General features: G+C 35.1%; 1 protein-coding gene across 11 annotated transcripts in view; it reads right to left on the reverse strand.

The window, feature by feature from the left end:
• CEP128 (centrosomal protein 128) overlaps nucleotides 1-16,887 on the reverse strand; it is a 140,504-nt gene that overhangs the window by 25,071 nt on the left and 98,546 nt on the right. For 8 of the 11 annotated variants that reach the window (XM_061463736.1, XM_061463733.1, XM_061463741.1 and 5 more), the window contains 3 exons: nucleotides 16,579-16,692; nucleotides 12,810-12,918; nucleotides 7,587-8,077 (listed from right to left, as the gene is read on the reverse strand). The exons of 1 other annotated variant lie outside the window; for it this stretch is intronic. In XM_061463736.1, the coding sequence (XP_061319720.1) occupies nucleotides 7,971-8,077; nucleotides 12,810-12,918; nucleotides 16,579-16,692 (330 nt within the window). In that variant the 3' untranslated portion in view covers nucleotides 7,587-7,970. Of the gene's footprint in view, nucleotides 1-7,586; nucleotides 8,078-12,809; nucleotides 12,919-16,578; nucleotides 16,693-16,887 lie in introns of those variants that run through there. 2 more of the 11 variants (XM_061463738.1, XM_061463740.1) reach the window with 2 other exon arrangements.

The following is a 16,887-nucleotide window of genomic DNA, read 5'->3' on the forward strand; positions in this document are numbered from 1 at the left end:
TTCCACACCAGTGCAGAGACATCCTGCATCCATGTAATTCATTGAAATTCTGCAGATTCTTTAAGGTCACTTTATAATGTACGGCACTGGCAATAGTTAACTGCGAAATCTGAAATAATACTTTCAGTGTCACTGCATAAGACACCTGGGCACTCTTAGTTTTAGAATTTCCCAACTTAAATGCTAGATCACAAGACTGATTTTGCTCCAGTTTTACAATACTAGATTTTAAAACACTGTACTTTATTCAAATTAAATTAAAAACAAAAATCTGGAGGAAAATGACTCATGCATCAACTAACTTAATTTGGAGTACTTGTAATGAGATATCAGTTAGTTGCTTTTTAGTTATCCCCAAATTAAATAGAAACTAGCAGCATAAAATGACAAAACATTTCCAGAACTGAAAAATGACTAACATATTTTTTTCTCACACTGTCAAAGGAAAAAAAAAAAAATCAGCAATTGCTAATAAGCATATATAGGAATTTCAGCCTCAAAAGTGGTTGACCTTCAGAACCACAATAATACACTGAACGGACACTCTTACCTCCAGTCTGAAATTTGAACATTTGATCTGTTTGATAAAATACATTGTACCAGCCAGCACTCCTTACACAGCACATCAGCTATCTCCAGTGGAATTATTTCAAGTCTGATATTCAGTGCACAGTGCACATAACACAATTTCCTAAGCTACAGAACATAATTAGAATCAGGAAATTATAGAATCAGTTAGGTTGGAAAAGACCTTTAAGATCATCAAGTCCCACCATTACCCCAGGACTGCCAAGTCCACTACTAAACCATGTCACTTAAGAGCCTCATCTACATGGTTTTTGAACACTTGCAGGGACAGTGATTCCACCACTTCCCTGGGCAGTCAGTTCCAATGTGTGATCACCCTCTCTGTGAAGAAATTTTCCCTAATATCCAGACTATACCTCCCCTAGTGCGGCTTGAGACTGTTACCTCTTGTCCTATTGCTTGCTACTTGGGAGAAGAGACTCACCCCACTACAGCCTCCTTTCAGGTAGAAAGGAGATAAGGTCCCCCCTGAGCTGTCTCTTCTCCAGACTAGAAAACCACAGTTCCATCAGCTGTTCCTCATAAGACTTGTGCTCTAGGCCCTTCACCAGCTTTGTTGCCCTTTTCTGAGCCTGCTCCAGCACCTCAATGTCTTGTAGTGAGGGGACATAGGATTCATGTCTGTTGATTAATATAGTCAGGATCTTCAAGATAGTCTATAAAAGGCTGCCACTATAGTGAAGTTTAAGAAATTACTTGCAATATGAAAAAATGAAGTGTTTCTAGACTTTGGTACTTGATTTTTCCATTTTCACAGGGGTTTTTTATCCACCAAGTAAGAGAGATTTGATTACTTTTTTAAAACTTTGCTGATTAGTCTCTTGTTAGTGTACCTCTAACCAATGGGCAACATGCGAACAGATTTACATTCTTCTGAGCCTCACCACTGATGGAGTTCATACTGACTAAGGTTTCTGCATTTTCTAGCTTTAAGACTGCACTGGATACCTCTCCAGTGAGGACAAAACAAATGGCTCCATAGTTTCTGATGGGATTATTGAAATTCTATTAGTCAAAACATATAAGAAAAATTCTGGAGCTACGCAATGCCTTCATAGTTGCTGCTGTTTGGATGGCATTGTGTTGCCAGTGCTGCATTTGGCTGTGAAAGCCTGATTAAAAACGGTGCATTCATTGAGCTCCATACACGAAGTAGCTTATGCCACAGATCCAAACTGCTCACTTGGCCAGCAATAAAATACAGCTTATCTTCATTGCCTTCCACTCTAAGTACAAAACTGGGTCACTGGTGGTTTCTGCAGAGCATAGTGTCAGTACATAAATTGGGCTGGCTTCCCAGTTCAATGCTTGTTTAAGAACATGAGTGATGCAGAATGATACTGTGTTCATCTCTAGCAAAGTTTACTTCCTAGAAATATTTTAGATGCCAGCAACTGTTTCTACTGAGAACAATTTGATATTGACACACTGAAGAAATATACTTCATAATATGATTTTTATTTCTTTTAGGTTTTAGACTAAGCATGCACTTAGGCAGATCTCCTAAATTAATTGTACCTTCTTTTTCTGCCTGGATTAGTGATTTTTCAGGGTTATTGCAGCAAAGTCTATACTTTGCTGTTTATCTCTACAATCTGATAGTAGAATGAACGGTAGCATTTAGAAAATCTAGATAAATGTACTTAGACACATTTACTTTTACCTGTGTAATAACTTTTAAAATTAGGCAACATGTGATCTGACAGTCAGTTTACCAAGTGGGTTTTATTTTACTAAACAAATAAACGACAATTGATATGAAAAGATATTATAAGATACAACTGCTTTCAAGATTAATGTAATTCCTTGGGCATATCAACTACCCAAATTATTAATATAGGGTAAGCAAATAAATGATGTCTTCTGATATGCTAGCAGACTGTAAATGGCAGAGGAGAAAAGTAGTCTAAGAACAAAACAACTCTGGTTTGAAGATAGATGAAAATAAGAGACAACTTGGGAACAATTGCTGCATTTATTGAAGCAAAATACCTATTAAGGAGTCACATCCCTAAATAAAGATAGCAGAATTATCCTAAAAGAAATCTCTTGATGCAGTCCTTCTATTTAAATGTAATCCTTTAACAAAAACTTGTTAAATGTTCAAGTTCCAAAAATATCTAGTTCCAAATAGCACCAAGTAGGTACCTAAATAAAATGACTAGAAATTTAAAACAAATATCATCACTGCCTGTTTGCTCAAGGCTCATGACATTACAGATTTTGCCACTATAAAGGCAAGAGAAACCAGTCTCATCCTTGCAACCTGAGAAATGGCAGACGTGCAACTTTAGCTTTAGAAACATGACAGCTATTGTTGTTAGTAGGAATGATAAATGCTGTATGTTGCTGTATTTTAACCACAGCAATCTCTTTCATTTTTGTTGTCAACATTCCCAGAGGCATTAGTTTACAGATTTTTGAAAAACTGAGACTGCCAAATTCTGCTCTGCTCTACTTCTGTATAGAACACTAAAGTGTTCTTCAGATTTAACATCTGGTTTAGTTCTTTACACAGAAAAGTAAAACAGTTCACACTACAACAGCTTAGACATGCTTACAGTAAAGAGTTGAGATAAGTTGCACTATAGAGCATTTTAGTATGTAACAAAAATAATTTATTGAGGGATCACTTTCATTTAGATGTGCATACTAGGTCTAAAGCAGGTTTTAAATTATGGAACCAAGAATAAAAGTGTTCCAATATTCTCATTTAATATGAGCTGCTTTTCTTTCTTTCTACTACTAGGTTTTCCTCTAGATCTGCTTCTAAATTCTACAGTTAGATCAAAACCACAGTAATTTCTGTGATGTCCATTTTTGACAAAGTTGCATCCCCAGATACCGGCCTGCAGCTCACATTAACCTCAATATCACTTCCTTCTGTGAGGTCAAGACAGTCCTGAGAGAGATAAATATATTACTAACATCCTTTGAATGCAAAGAATTTAACAGACCCATGGTAAAATTCAACTATATGAAGCATTCCCACATAAATTTACAAATAATTTCTTTTGCAGAAAGAATATGAGATATGTAGATATGAGAATGTATTCAGGTTTTATACTACTCATTTTGAGCCATAAAAATGGTAACAGTGTTACAAAAATACTTACTTGTTTATTTTCAGAGTAATATTGGCATTTTCATTCATGAAAAATCCATTCAGTGCTACATAGTGCAGAGACTATGTCTTGCAATCCACAGATGAACTGATATGCAGATTCCTTAGATCAAAAGTGGATTTTAGAATAGTATTCTCTTTATTCTAAGGAATTTCAATATATCTTTATTTATTTTGGTGGGACACCTTGTGAAAATGTGGCTGAGGTTTGAATATCCAGGGAGTATTTTCACCACCACTACACCCATCAAAATCTGAGAATTCAATGTAAGAAAATTGCTTTGTTTTATACTATAGAATTTTATTTTTTATCCTGGAAAAAGTTTTATTTTTATGTTTCTTCTTAGGATGACATAATTACATAATAAAAGCCAATACTTAGTAAATACCATCACAAAAAGCAATTTAAAAAAAGTAATCAAGTCTGCTGTAAAGCATTAAGGAACTGATGGATATAAAACTTAAAGGTTATTCAAGTGACAATTATCTGATGCTAAAATAAAAGGCCAGTGCATTTCAGAAAGCACTATACTGAACCACTGCAGTGAAATGGATGTCTAATATCATCTTGTTAAAAATGTATTTAGTACATACATACAAAGTTTTCTGATCTACCAAATGCTGAAGAGAACAAAGGAACAAACCACCATTCGTAGGTATGATACCACATTTTTTGATTTTTGAAAACTACTGCTTTGGGCAGGAATTGAGGAACAGGTCATTAAAGTTTTAAAACATAGGGGAAAAAAAAAAAAAAAGAAGCGATTATCAAAAGGGACAGCAACTTTAAAGACTGAAATACAAAAAATGTTTTGCTAAAAAACCTCTCAGTTTTTCTACTTTAAAAACTGAAACTGGTTAGAAGAGTCTTATTTCAGGCCACTATGGAAAAAATATTATTTCCTAAATCACAAAGGGACAGTTTTACATAATGTCATGAACGGAACTTTAGCCTTCAGTAAAAAGGAAACAAAATTCACTTTGTAATATGAACCTCTACCAAAGGTGAAAGAGAGAAAATATTACAGGCTATCTGGATGGCCATGCCAAGAGGGCAGAAAGAATTTCCTGGCTTAGGAATCCATACGTCTAGTCATTAAAAATTCCTCTCTCTTTTCGGTTGTTTGACTTCTTCCCTTCTGTTCCCCCAGCCCATTTAGAAAATTTTTAAAAAGGATATAAAACTCTGCTGAAAACCCAGTCACATGGCTCAAGGCAAATAGATTAAGCCCTGAGCATATTTAAAGTCTTAAAGCCAAAATCATTCACCTAGAAGCAATTTCTGTCCCGCATGGTACAAAAATAATTTCAATAGTTGATGTAAAGATGAGGGAGTTCAGACTGCTTATTCTTAGTTTTCTAACACTATAAAGCAGAAGCGATACTGTTTTAAAGAAACATACATTTCTGAGTTACAAATGAAAAAAAAGTATAAATAATATGGTGAGGGAAATCAATATCCAGATTTTTACAGATTTCTTAGGAAAAAGAGAGGACATAATTTTCTATGTATCACTTCTCAGCTTAGACTCTTAAAGACCCATTCATTTACCAACAGACCCTTTACCTCAAAAATCATTTCAACTTTAGTAAAGCAGGCTGGGCATATATTTACCCATCAGCAATACATGCACCAGACCTCATTAGAAGACAAGGTGTTTTGAGAGCATGATTTACTGTTGTATAGTATATTTAAAAAATACCTTTCTATCTTTTTAGCCATAATTTGTGGGTACCATAAAATTTGCAAACTGACATTTTATTTTGCAATTTTTTACTGTTTCACCAGACAAACCAGCTAAAATATTTTAAACACCATATTTCCAACTGTGCTCTGATCTAATTAAAAAAAAAACAAATTATAAATGTTAGATACATTTAAAGTAAGTTTAGTTTATGGTAACTGTGGCTTGAGCTAAACACTGCTTCCTGACATCCACACTCTTCACAGACCACGACACAAATGGGCTTCTATCTATCCTGCTTTCTCTAGAGTAGAAGCTTACTTGTTTTGCTTTGTTTTGTTTTTTCTTGGTCCTGTCATTGCTGCTGAGATCAGAACCGATGAATGTGCCTGGTTAGCTTTCCTGACCTTCTGAAGGAGCAGATGCGCCGGGAGTCTGCAAAAAAGTCCATTCCAGCACTCCAATGCATAGCATTATTCACATACAAAAGGTAAAGAAAACTTTTTTACGAAAATTAGTTTTTTGTTTTGTTTTTCTTTTTTAAGTAATTTAAAGGTATAGAAAATAAAAGGATTTTACTTTTCTCATTTCATTGTCTGACTTTGATATTCTCAGCAAGAATTTCTGTCTGGAATAGGCTGCATCAAAGGGGATTGTCAAGAAAGTACACTGTCCAGAGAACAGAACACTTCTTCATAAAATTAGAAAATGAAAAAAAAAAAGGTCCTTTCTTTTTAGGTGGCACAGTGACCTGCAAAATAAAATATGTCTGAGACACCTACAGTGCTAAACAAAGACAGTGTTTCAAAGAACTAGGCTTCCTAAATATGAAAGAAGTCCACAGACCAAAATGGTTTCGATGATGTTCACGTTGCTAGAGTATTCTGATAAATTTGGCAAATCTTTAAGGCACAATATTAGTGACTCAACCCAGAAACACTCAAGAAGAGAATAAAACAAGGAGCATCACTTGCATTTCTTCTGACAGCAGAAAATTCTTCTGTGATATGCTGTTTAAGACCATGGTAACATAGAATTGTATCCAATTTGTTTAGAATAGAGACATCTGAACAAATACAACCGTGAAATAATGCATTTCCATAATATTTTAAAATCAATATGACACATATGAGAGGAAATTAGAATAAATAAATTTGTATTAAATCCTGCTATTAAAATTTTCTAACCCACACAGCAGTGCCCTTCCACAAGCTTAATATGGATGGGTGAGATTCAGATGCTGTTAAGTGCCTTACCAGTGACCATTTGATAAAGCTGTTCTGGTCAAAAGAATAATCCTAAACAACTTATAACAGACACATGCTGAACCTGAAATCATAATATAAATTTCCATTGATTTTGAAAAAGTTTGGTTATGTCCAATTTTTATTACTTTTTTCTTAAATGATTTTTAGCATTTGGCATTGGGGCAATCCCAGGCACAGCTACAGGTTGGGCAAAGAAGAGATTCAGAGCAGCCCTGAAGGACTTAGGGGTGTTGCTTGATGAGAAACTGAACTTGAACGGGCAGTGTGCATTCACAGCCCAGAAAGCCAACCGTATCCTGGGCTGCATCAAAAGCAGCGTGACCAGCAGGTTGAAGGAGGTGATCCTGCCCCTCTACTCTGCTCTCGTAAGACCTCACTTGGAGTATTGTGTGCAGTTCTGGTGTCTTCAACATAAAAAGGACATGGAACTGTTGGAACAAGTCCAGAGGAGGGCCACGAGGATGATCAGGGGACTGGAGCACCTCCCATATGAAGACAGGCTGAGAAAATTGGGGCTGTTCATCCTGGAGAAAAGAAGGCTGCGTGGAGACCTCATAGCAGCCTTCTAAAACCTGAAGGGGTCCTACGAGGATGCTGGCTAAGGACTCTTCATCAGGGACTGTAGCGATAAGACAAGAGCTAACGGGTTTAAACTTAAACAGGGGAAGTTTAGGTTAGATGTAAGGAAGAAAATCTTTACTGCGAGAGTGGTGAGGCACTGGACAGGTTGGACAAAGCCTTGAGCAACCCGGTCTAGTGGGATATGTCTCTGCTCATAACATGGGGTTTGGAAATAGATGATCTTAAGGTCCTTTCCAACCAAAACCATTCCATGATTCTATGCTTCTATGAAGAACATAAAACCACCTATGTGTCTGCACAACACTGTATAATGACTCATAATAAATACTAGGACAAAGGTAGTTTCTGATTATTTTTCATTAATAATGTTATTAAAGATTATAAAAAACACATGTCAGAACAATTCCTGTACAGGGGCAAATAAGCTGATAACAAAGATTAATCTCACAGGTCTTTCATTTCATGGTATTTTAGGAACAGAATAAATTTCATTTACAAGGACTGCAGAAACAAATACAAGAGAATAGCATAATCCCTGAAAATCTTTGGTGTATGAGTTACATAAATTACCACAGGAGTTCATTAGGCTCACTCTTTGTGCTCTTTTATGTAAGTGTTTGCTTACATAACTCCTATAACACATGGAATTATTACTGTTCAAAACCCCAAAAGAGTGGAAGGGAATTTACCACAGAGAAAGATGGTGTGTTTTTGTAAAATTGTCTACTGCTTCCCTCTTTCTGCTTGAAGCTTCATTTCACTGACAGCAACATTGAAGGAACCTTCCTTGGTGGCACTTGTATCAAAAGGAGACATTCTTTTCACAAATGCTAGAAATAAGTCAGACAAAAGAAAAGAAAAAAATTAAACCTCTTCAGAGAAATGCACACATTTTGCTGACTATCAATATTTATATGAAAAATATATTTCATTATGCAATATATACAGATTTTAATACTATATAATACAGGCAAGGCCAAAAGCTTTCTTATACAGAAAAAATGTAAATTGCACTTTTAATTATTTAATAATTCCACTAACACTTATTTTCCATTTAGTTTTCCAGCATTTTTGCTTAAGGCAGACAAAAAAACACTCAAAAAAATTCTGAAGGAATATCTTTACCAATAGCATGGACTAAAGTCAACAAGTGGCACTGAACAAATTCAGTGCCACACGGCACATAGGATGCCACACGATTGTATGTATAGCACAGTGCATATATAATACTTATTTCTAAATACATTTTATTGCATCAAAATCTAGACTATATGAATTGACAGAGCATTTTATGATAAAGTGCTGGAGGAAAAGTCCAAATATCCAAGCATATAGCTATTATTTAACAAAAGGCATAAATTAATGGGAAGAAAGTGGGTATCACCTTATACCCTTCTAATGGCCTTCCTTATATCATAAGAAAAGTGGTCCTTCCTGATTGTTTGTAATAACTGTCCAGAGTGCAATTTTTCAGCAGTCCAGTAAAACTGCAGCAGTATATAGCCAAAATTTATTTAATAGGGAGTAAGTCTTCACAGTTTGATTAGGAGGAGAGAGATGTTTTCACTTTTAGAAGGAGAATGAAATCACTGTGTTTGGTACATAAGTAACTTGCAAGTTATCATTTGTCAGCACAAAGTTTTCAGTATTGGCCAAAAACTATGCTACCACATGCTATTTTAGGAGTACTTCCTGTAGTTAGTATTCAAAGTAAAGTGAAAAATCATAAAGAAAATTCATTGCTAAACTATATCAGTTTGTATTTTTCAAAGAGATTATGTCAAGTTTCCAATTATTCCAGGTTCTTGTTCTAGAGCAGTGTTAGAAGGTTTTGTTCTATAATGGTGCCCTGCAGCACTACAATTTTACAATGTCTTTTTACTTTTAATTAACTTATTTATACATGTAAATACAAGTAGTCTTAAGAACTCATGAAAAAGCATAGGTAGAAGTATAAAGACATATCAGCATATGCATGAGTTAATTGTTACGACAATAAAAATCAAGATTCAGGACAACTTGTTTTTTTTGAACCACAATCTCATTCCTTCTATATATCATATTGACACAACAGTGTTGCGCATCACCAGAGCCGAAGCTTCAGAGAAGACTCTGATTCTAGCTACAGAAGTTAGGAAAACTGGTGGCTATTTTCTTCTTCATAAAGTCATAGCTTATGAAGCCCTGGAACATAAATTCCCAACAACAACAGAAAGCCTGAAAGCCATGTGGTTAAAACCTTAAAGTGATGAACTGTGCAGTGAGAAAGGCAGGACCCAATTCACAAAGCTAAAGCAAAGCATGTGTGACTCCAGGTACCTTTTTAATACAATATTAAAAAAAAAAATACAGCGGCCATGGAAAACAATTTCTGAGAATTATTCTTTAGATGACAACCAGAAGAGACATCATTGACCAACTGTCTTGGTCTCACAATTCAGAGTGCAAAGCATGTTTGATGAATGTCTTCTTGCATAAATTATTTTCTCAGTTAAATGTCTTCCTTTCTAAGAAAATGGTTATAAAATAAAACTTCATTCCCACAGCATCTTTAAAATAGTTTGATATGGAAAAGCTGTTATAACTGTAGATATAATACCAGAAACATGAAGACCAGAAATAAAACAGAATGTTAATCACTTTTCCTTTTAACTGCCTGCTGCACTGGCAACTTTATATATATGGAAGGAGTTTGCTGTTCCATTATTTATATTTTCATACTTTTTGTCTCTCTTTCTTCAACCTGTTTTAAACCTAAATCCCAGGATTCCCCTTGCAGATAAATTAAACTATATCAAACCTGTCTGTTCTCCTTCCTGGTGCTCTCCACAAGTCATAAGAGACCCACACTGGGAGGGAGCTTCGAGTATTACTTATTGACTCTATAATCTGCAAGGATTCATAAATTTAAGAGAGATGGAGTGGGGAAACATTAAATCAGAAAGGCTTGCAAACTACTCCAAGAGGTAAATGAAAAAATAAAAAGTCCATTCTTCTGTTTCTGAAGAAGTAAGGAGATAAATTCATCACAGAAATTAGTTGACGACATTTATAGGTAGATTAACTAAAAGCTATAGGGGATTTGGGAGCAAAAGACCTCAAATTATACTTTGCTGTCAAAGTCTCAAATTATAACTAATTAATATCATTACTGAAATTAACAGTTCATGCTATTCATGCGATTAACATGACTGAAGCAGCTGATTTTATCACTCACTGACAATTATAAGAAAAGCTCTTTAATGTTAATACCACTGCAGAATTTTCACTGTCCTCAAAAACTATAGCAGCAACTTCAAAATACACATTTCACTGGTGGAGATTAGGTTCAGCATAAAGGTAAAACATTCAGTCACTAACTAAAAATCTATGGAGTAATGCACATACCTTAGTGCCATAAACTACCACATACATCTACAAAGAGCTGCAAAAGATGTCCTGGGACCTATGGGAAATCTATGCCTTCCTGAAATGACAGCTAGAAGTATACTCTAGAACATCTGAAATGACATCAAGCATTTTCTCTCATACTTACTTACTAAGCATAAAAAACATGCAATAGCACTAACTCTTGGAAGTAAAGAATAGCAAAGTGAAAAATAAAGAACACCATCTTCACTCCCTTGGAGTCAAATCACAGATTGAAAAAGCATTCTACGCCTACTTCTCTGTTTTATCCTCAGAAAATCTGACTAATGGATTTTTATAGAATGCAAGAAACAAACTCTAAAGATTTTTGTATCCAGTTTCTTTCCCTTAAAATCAAATAGGAAAAAGTAAAACATATTCACTGTTTTCTTTACATTTTTTGTCATTCTGCACACCCCTCCCCCGCCCTCCCCCCCCCCCTTTTTTTTAATAGCTTTTTACCATCTGGGCAAAAGAGCAAAATTAAAAACACTCTCAGCACAGCTCTGGGATTTGGAAAATATGAAATATGAAGATCAGCTTAATTTATGATGTGGAAAATACCTTCCTAAAAGTTTTCAAAAAAAAAAAAAAAGAAGAAGAAGCCATGGCCCCCGGGCCATGCCTGAACATGTTTTCAAATGCTAAAGACTTTGCAAATATTTCATAATTATTGACTTATTGAATCACTACTGTCTCTTCCATTCATCAATTTTTTTTTAACTTCCTTCTTTTTAGTGCTGGTAAAAAAAAAAAACAGTTGAATCAGAGAATAAATATGCACAATTGGATCATGAGATAGGTATTCAGATCACATGGATCATTTTTCCCTGACAGTTGCCTAAAATTGATTAAAAACTACTAAAGCAACAGTGCCGTAGCAAGTTCCATTCAGGTTAAGCAGTATAAAGATATTGCAATATTTTAGGAACATTTATGCTGCCTCTTTAAATTTCAACAAGTTTTTGCAATGGAATCACAGAGCTGTTGAAGTTGGAAGGGACTATTGGAAGTCATCTAGTCCAACATGCCCGCAAGGTATGGATTATTTGTTTTCTATACCAGGCTGAATTATACTTTGACTTGCAAGACTGATAGGGATGAGGTTAGGAAAAATGGAAAAACAACTCTGAGTCAGGGGAAACTATTCCTGAAGTACAGATGAGATGGAGGCACTTGCTGTTATGCTTTATTCCTAACACTGTTATTCAGTATGCTCTGCAGAAATACATTAATCACAACCCACAGATTCTAAAGGGAAAAGAAACCAATTATCTTTAACCTCATCAGATCAACTCCAGACTTACTGGTGAGCAGTAATGTACTGCAGCACTCATTCTACAATGCAAAGGTTTGAAAGTGCAATGAAGCCTGAAATAGGACCTGCCATTACATAGAATGCAACTTACTGAATAGGTTCCCAGTACACAAATTGGCTATATTAAAAAGAAATGGAAGGTCATACCCTTCTAAGAAAAAAAAAAACAAACAAACCCCCCCAAAAAAACCTTTCTAAGGGTTTTTAAGTTAGTTTTGACACTTATGCAAAGGTGTATCTCCTCCAGATAAAAATCTAATATCCTATCTTTTATTGAGCAGCTTGTAGCTGTATCAGAAATCCCATAGCCTTGCATGACCTGCACTTGTATATGCACTAAGGGACAGAAAGAATAGTTAAAAACAACTACTGAAATAGAAGCAGAATTAGTGAATTCAACTTTCACTGTTAAACTGCTACACAAGCACAGACTAACTAGTACAAATGAAAGACCTGGGAAAGAAACCTTGGCTGAGGATGTCTCGCTGGTACCCGAAAAGATATTCAGTTTACACAGGTAAAATTCTTCAAGCAGAGATCCAGAATCTAAGTCCACTTTTTCTAAGTGCAGCCCTTTTCTGTTGGCATAAATTTGGGTGACAGAATATATTGTATGTCCCACTTAAATAAAGTTAAACAACTATCAGTGGGATGTAATGAAGTACTTCCTAGACAAAGGCATCTGTCTAGTATCTAAAGCCAAAACACAGGAAGACGCTTAAGATGGTTCTAGCATTACTTCTGTTTTGTTGAAAAGTAGAGCGTCTTACTCTTTCAAGTAAAACAGAGAAAAAAATACATTACTAGTAGATTTTTTTCTATGAAACGATACTTACAACCTGAATTGGAGAGCAGTGATCTGGACAAAAAGCTGTTTTGAGTTTGCCAACTAGAAGACGGAGCAACCAGTTCTGTATCTGACATTTCAGCATCCATTTTCACATTCTGTGGAAGCCAAATAAACAGCTGTAAACTTTATCAAAAAAACATACAGCAGCACACATACAGGCATATGCTGTGATTTCACCCATGCTAGAAAATACTGATTTGAATTTGCAGAATTCTCAGTGTTGCAGTTAGGTTTAAATTAATTTGTCTCTGAATTTCAAGCCCAATTCATCACACAATCTCTCTAAAAAAAAAAAAAAATACTTTGCCTTGAGAAAAGTATTAGAAATAGTGTGAGGTTTTGTCACTACAGCAAGTTTACTGTTCACATCACATCAACAGTTCAGGACAAAGCAGGGCAGACATCAGTGAATGATGAATCCCTCATCAATGAATGGTCCACATTAATTCAGTGAAGTTCCATGGTCATGTTGTTGTCATGGTTTAACCCCAGCCAGCAACTAAAGTACCACACAGCCACCCACTCACTTCCCCTTGCTGCCCACAGTGGAATGGTGAGGAGAATCAGAAAAAAGGTAATAATAAAAATTACATTCATTTTCCCTGCCACTGAAAGAAATGAAACTTCATTGTTTTCTCATATCAAAATACTTGAAGCTGCTTTTCATTTTTTTTGTAAAACTATTGAAGTCTGAAGTACCATGTTCCTATTTATGGCCAGACCCATTCAGCACAGCTGAATGACAGTGAAGTCATTTGGTCTATAAGCTAAAAAAGGATCATTTTAAAAAGGCCATTTAAACAAAAATCTCCATATATCTTTATTAGCATTGCAGCAAGTAGACCCCAGTTGCAATACCTTCCAAAATAAGATTAAAAGCTTGGCTTAGTATCCAAATTACTCAGTTTCTTTAAATGAGAAGAGACAATAATACACAAATGCACCAGTTCATAAAACACTCAGTTTTGCTACTGAGTTCTTACCATAAACAGCCTCAGGGAATTTTGTTAAAATATTTTGCAATTTATCATTCATGCTGCTAAAAAGATGTGAAAACTAAACAGAAAACAAAATAAAATTCAACATTAGAGATACAATGAGCTTTTGTCCCCCATCACTGAAAAGGGATTTACTCCTATTAAGACTAATGGGAATTATACATATTAATCCCCTTATGTGCTGATGTGAGACTTAATACCTATAGTGTACATAGAACAATAACAACTTTTAAAGAATAAGAAAAGTTTTTGTCTTTTCAATCTGCTTCCAGAAATGCTATTTTAGAACAGAGCTTTTAAACAAGCAAGGAGCTTCTACCAACATTGGCAATACAAAATGGCTTTCTCTTTACTCATGTGCTTCATTTACAGTTACACCTGTATGCTGTATTTGACTAGAATGTCAGTAATTTGTGGCAGGGAAACTAAACTAAAGTATTTACATTTATCAATCATAACATTTATCTTTAGTTTTCCTCTAGCTTTCCCTTTTGATTTTGCTTCAGATGGTATTCTTTATTATTTATTTTACTGTATGTGCTATATTTATCTTCTTTTCCCCCAACTTCTTCTTTATCTACTATCACTTGTCCTTTCTTAAAGTCATGACTGTTGTACTTGATGGTATTCTGACAGACTCTGGCCTCCTTCATTGCTGGCAATCTTACATTTTAACACATACAAATAGGAACTGTAATTTTCCTGGGCTTCTACCCAGCAGGTATTTTATAGCCATTTGACAAGACTACAAAGGAGTAGGAAGACTGCGCGGGGACAAATGAAATCATAAGAAAGGAAGAAAAGTAACTGCTATTAGGGGAACATTCAACATCAGTTTCATGTTTACTCCTTAAAATGAAGAGGCTCGGACACAGGATTAGATAATGCCTGTCTGAGATTAATATTGGCAAGGAAACGGAAAGAGCTGTATAACATGAAAGGCTAGAAAGAAGATCATAACAAAGGAAAAAGATTAATTCCATAAATAATTTTATCTTAAATGGTCAATGCACAAATTTTACAAGAACTCCCTTCTAAAAACATGCATTTTCTTATCACCTACCAAATAACTGTCTGTTTTGTACAGCAAAAGCACTATGTTATCTATAGAGCATTAATCAAAACTATAAGAATGAATTTTGATGTCCTTAACTCTACATTCTTCCACCAATCAATTTCAAAGACAAGCAGTTGACAAACAGTAAAATAAATAAAAATAAATAGCAATGCATTTGAGTTAGTTCCAAGAGAGGGTGAGAAAGGCAAGCATTATAAAGGGTTTTTTTAGACTAAGCTAGCCTGATCACTAAAATCAGATTAGCTCCCGTCTGTTACTTGGTTTTGAACATTCTGTTCTATTTGTAACAGCCATGACAGCAAAGAGTACTGTATGTCATGCAAAATCCCAATTAGGCATAACTAAATGGAAGCCATTAAATGCTCTCTTTTGTCTAAAGAGGAAATATTGCTTTGGAATCAGATTTGTACTGGATTCTGAATATAGAGTTCAAATCACACGAGCTCAGTAAGTTCAGTCAGCTTACTGCAATATTACATTCTACCATCAGCTGATTGCATTCCACTTAGCTTTTCAATGTTATCCAAATTTCAGAGGCTACTGAATTAGTAACTCTTGTGTGAAGCCAAGAGAAATTCAAGAAAGCAAAGACTATCATTAGCAATAGACTGAAACCAAATCTGTCCTGTTTCAATTCTTTCTGGCAGAAAAGCAAGATGGCTTTTTCAAGCAGCTTAATACCTTCTTCTACCACAGCAACTTAACTGAGCCAAAATACTCTGTATTTATTTTGCTTTTTTGACTTTTAAAAAGACCTACTGCTAAGTATGCCTTCATTTTACAGAAGGAAGGCCACTATGGAAGAGGTGGGGAACACAAACAAAGGGGTTTTATACACAGTATGTATATAGTAGATTTTAGCTCAACGCTTAAAGAAACTGGTAAGATTCATTGCTAAAGTATCTTGATTCAACTGTGATACGTAGCTGAAATACTAGCATGGTTCTTCAGCTCTGATCACTTATTTCAGTCATGTCCACAAGAAACTGTAGTTTTACCAAAGTAAGCTGCTACCACAATGACATTCAGTAACAAATGGTATGGCAACGAACAAGCTATTACAAAGAGAAAGAAAGCGTGTCAATAGTTGGAAAGGTAAACTCATTACAGGCAATGTTTCTAGAGCACTGGATTTGTCTTGCATGGAGTTAGGAAATTTTGCCTAGCCCTGTTATCAGTCCACTGAGTGATCTCTAACCACTTGCCCTTTTTGCCTGGATTTTATGCATGAAACAGACATCTTATCTTTTGTAAAGACTGCAAACGGCAACTACTGAAAAATCATAATAAGAAATCTAAAAATTAATCATCTTTTTCATGAAAGAAACAGATTTCTGCATTTACCTTTTACATGAAAGAACAAGGGGAAATTGAACAAACCAATCAAAAAATTGCTGCAGACAGCAATTTCATAAAGCAGGTAAACCCTTCAGAGTTGTAAGATTTAGTAAGACACTTTTCTTTGAAATTTTAAACATTTTTGAAAAACATCCATGGCACTTTACAATGAAGACAAGCTTCTGTCATTGAATTTTACATCAGCCATGGCAGCTACACAAAACAGAAACATTCATGCGTGATTTTAGTCTGTGTCTGTACTAGGAGTTAATATGCATCAAATAAACTTACGCGGCTGACTGCAAGTAACAGGGAAACAAAAGTGGAGTACACACACATACCTTGAATTGTTGAACTATTCGTTTTGAATCTTCCAGCTGTTGCTGTAAAGAACATACCAGTTCTTTATATTTTGTGTACCTTTCCTCAATAATCTCCCTTCGGCAACGGGACTCCTAGAAATGGATTGAAAGATCTAAATGGTTTCATAATCTGACAAGCAGTTAATAAATGTTGGCTGTAAACACAGATATCACCAAGAATTTTCAATACAGCAAGAATTAATTAATTACTATCTTTCAGAGGCTGAAATACAGAAGCCCCACAAAAGCATGTAATGTTAAAATGAAAATGGGTTAGAATGTGAACAG

This window comes from Pezoporus flaviventris, unplaced genomic scaffold (genome assembly GCF_033815535.1).
Source record: "Pezoporus flaviventris isolate CSIRO_AGI_PZ_B2104156 unplaced genomic scaffold, CSIRO_AGI_Pfla_v1 ptg000036l, whole genome shotgun sequence".
In the NCBI taxonomy this organism is placed as follows: domain Eukaryota; kingdom Metazoa; phylum Chordata; class Aves; order Psittaciformes; family Psittacidae; genus Pezoporus; species Pezoporus flaviventris.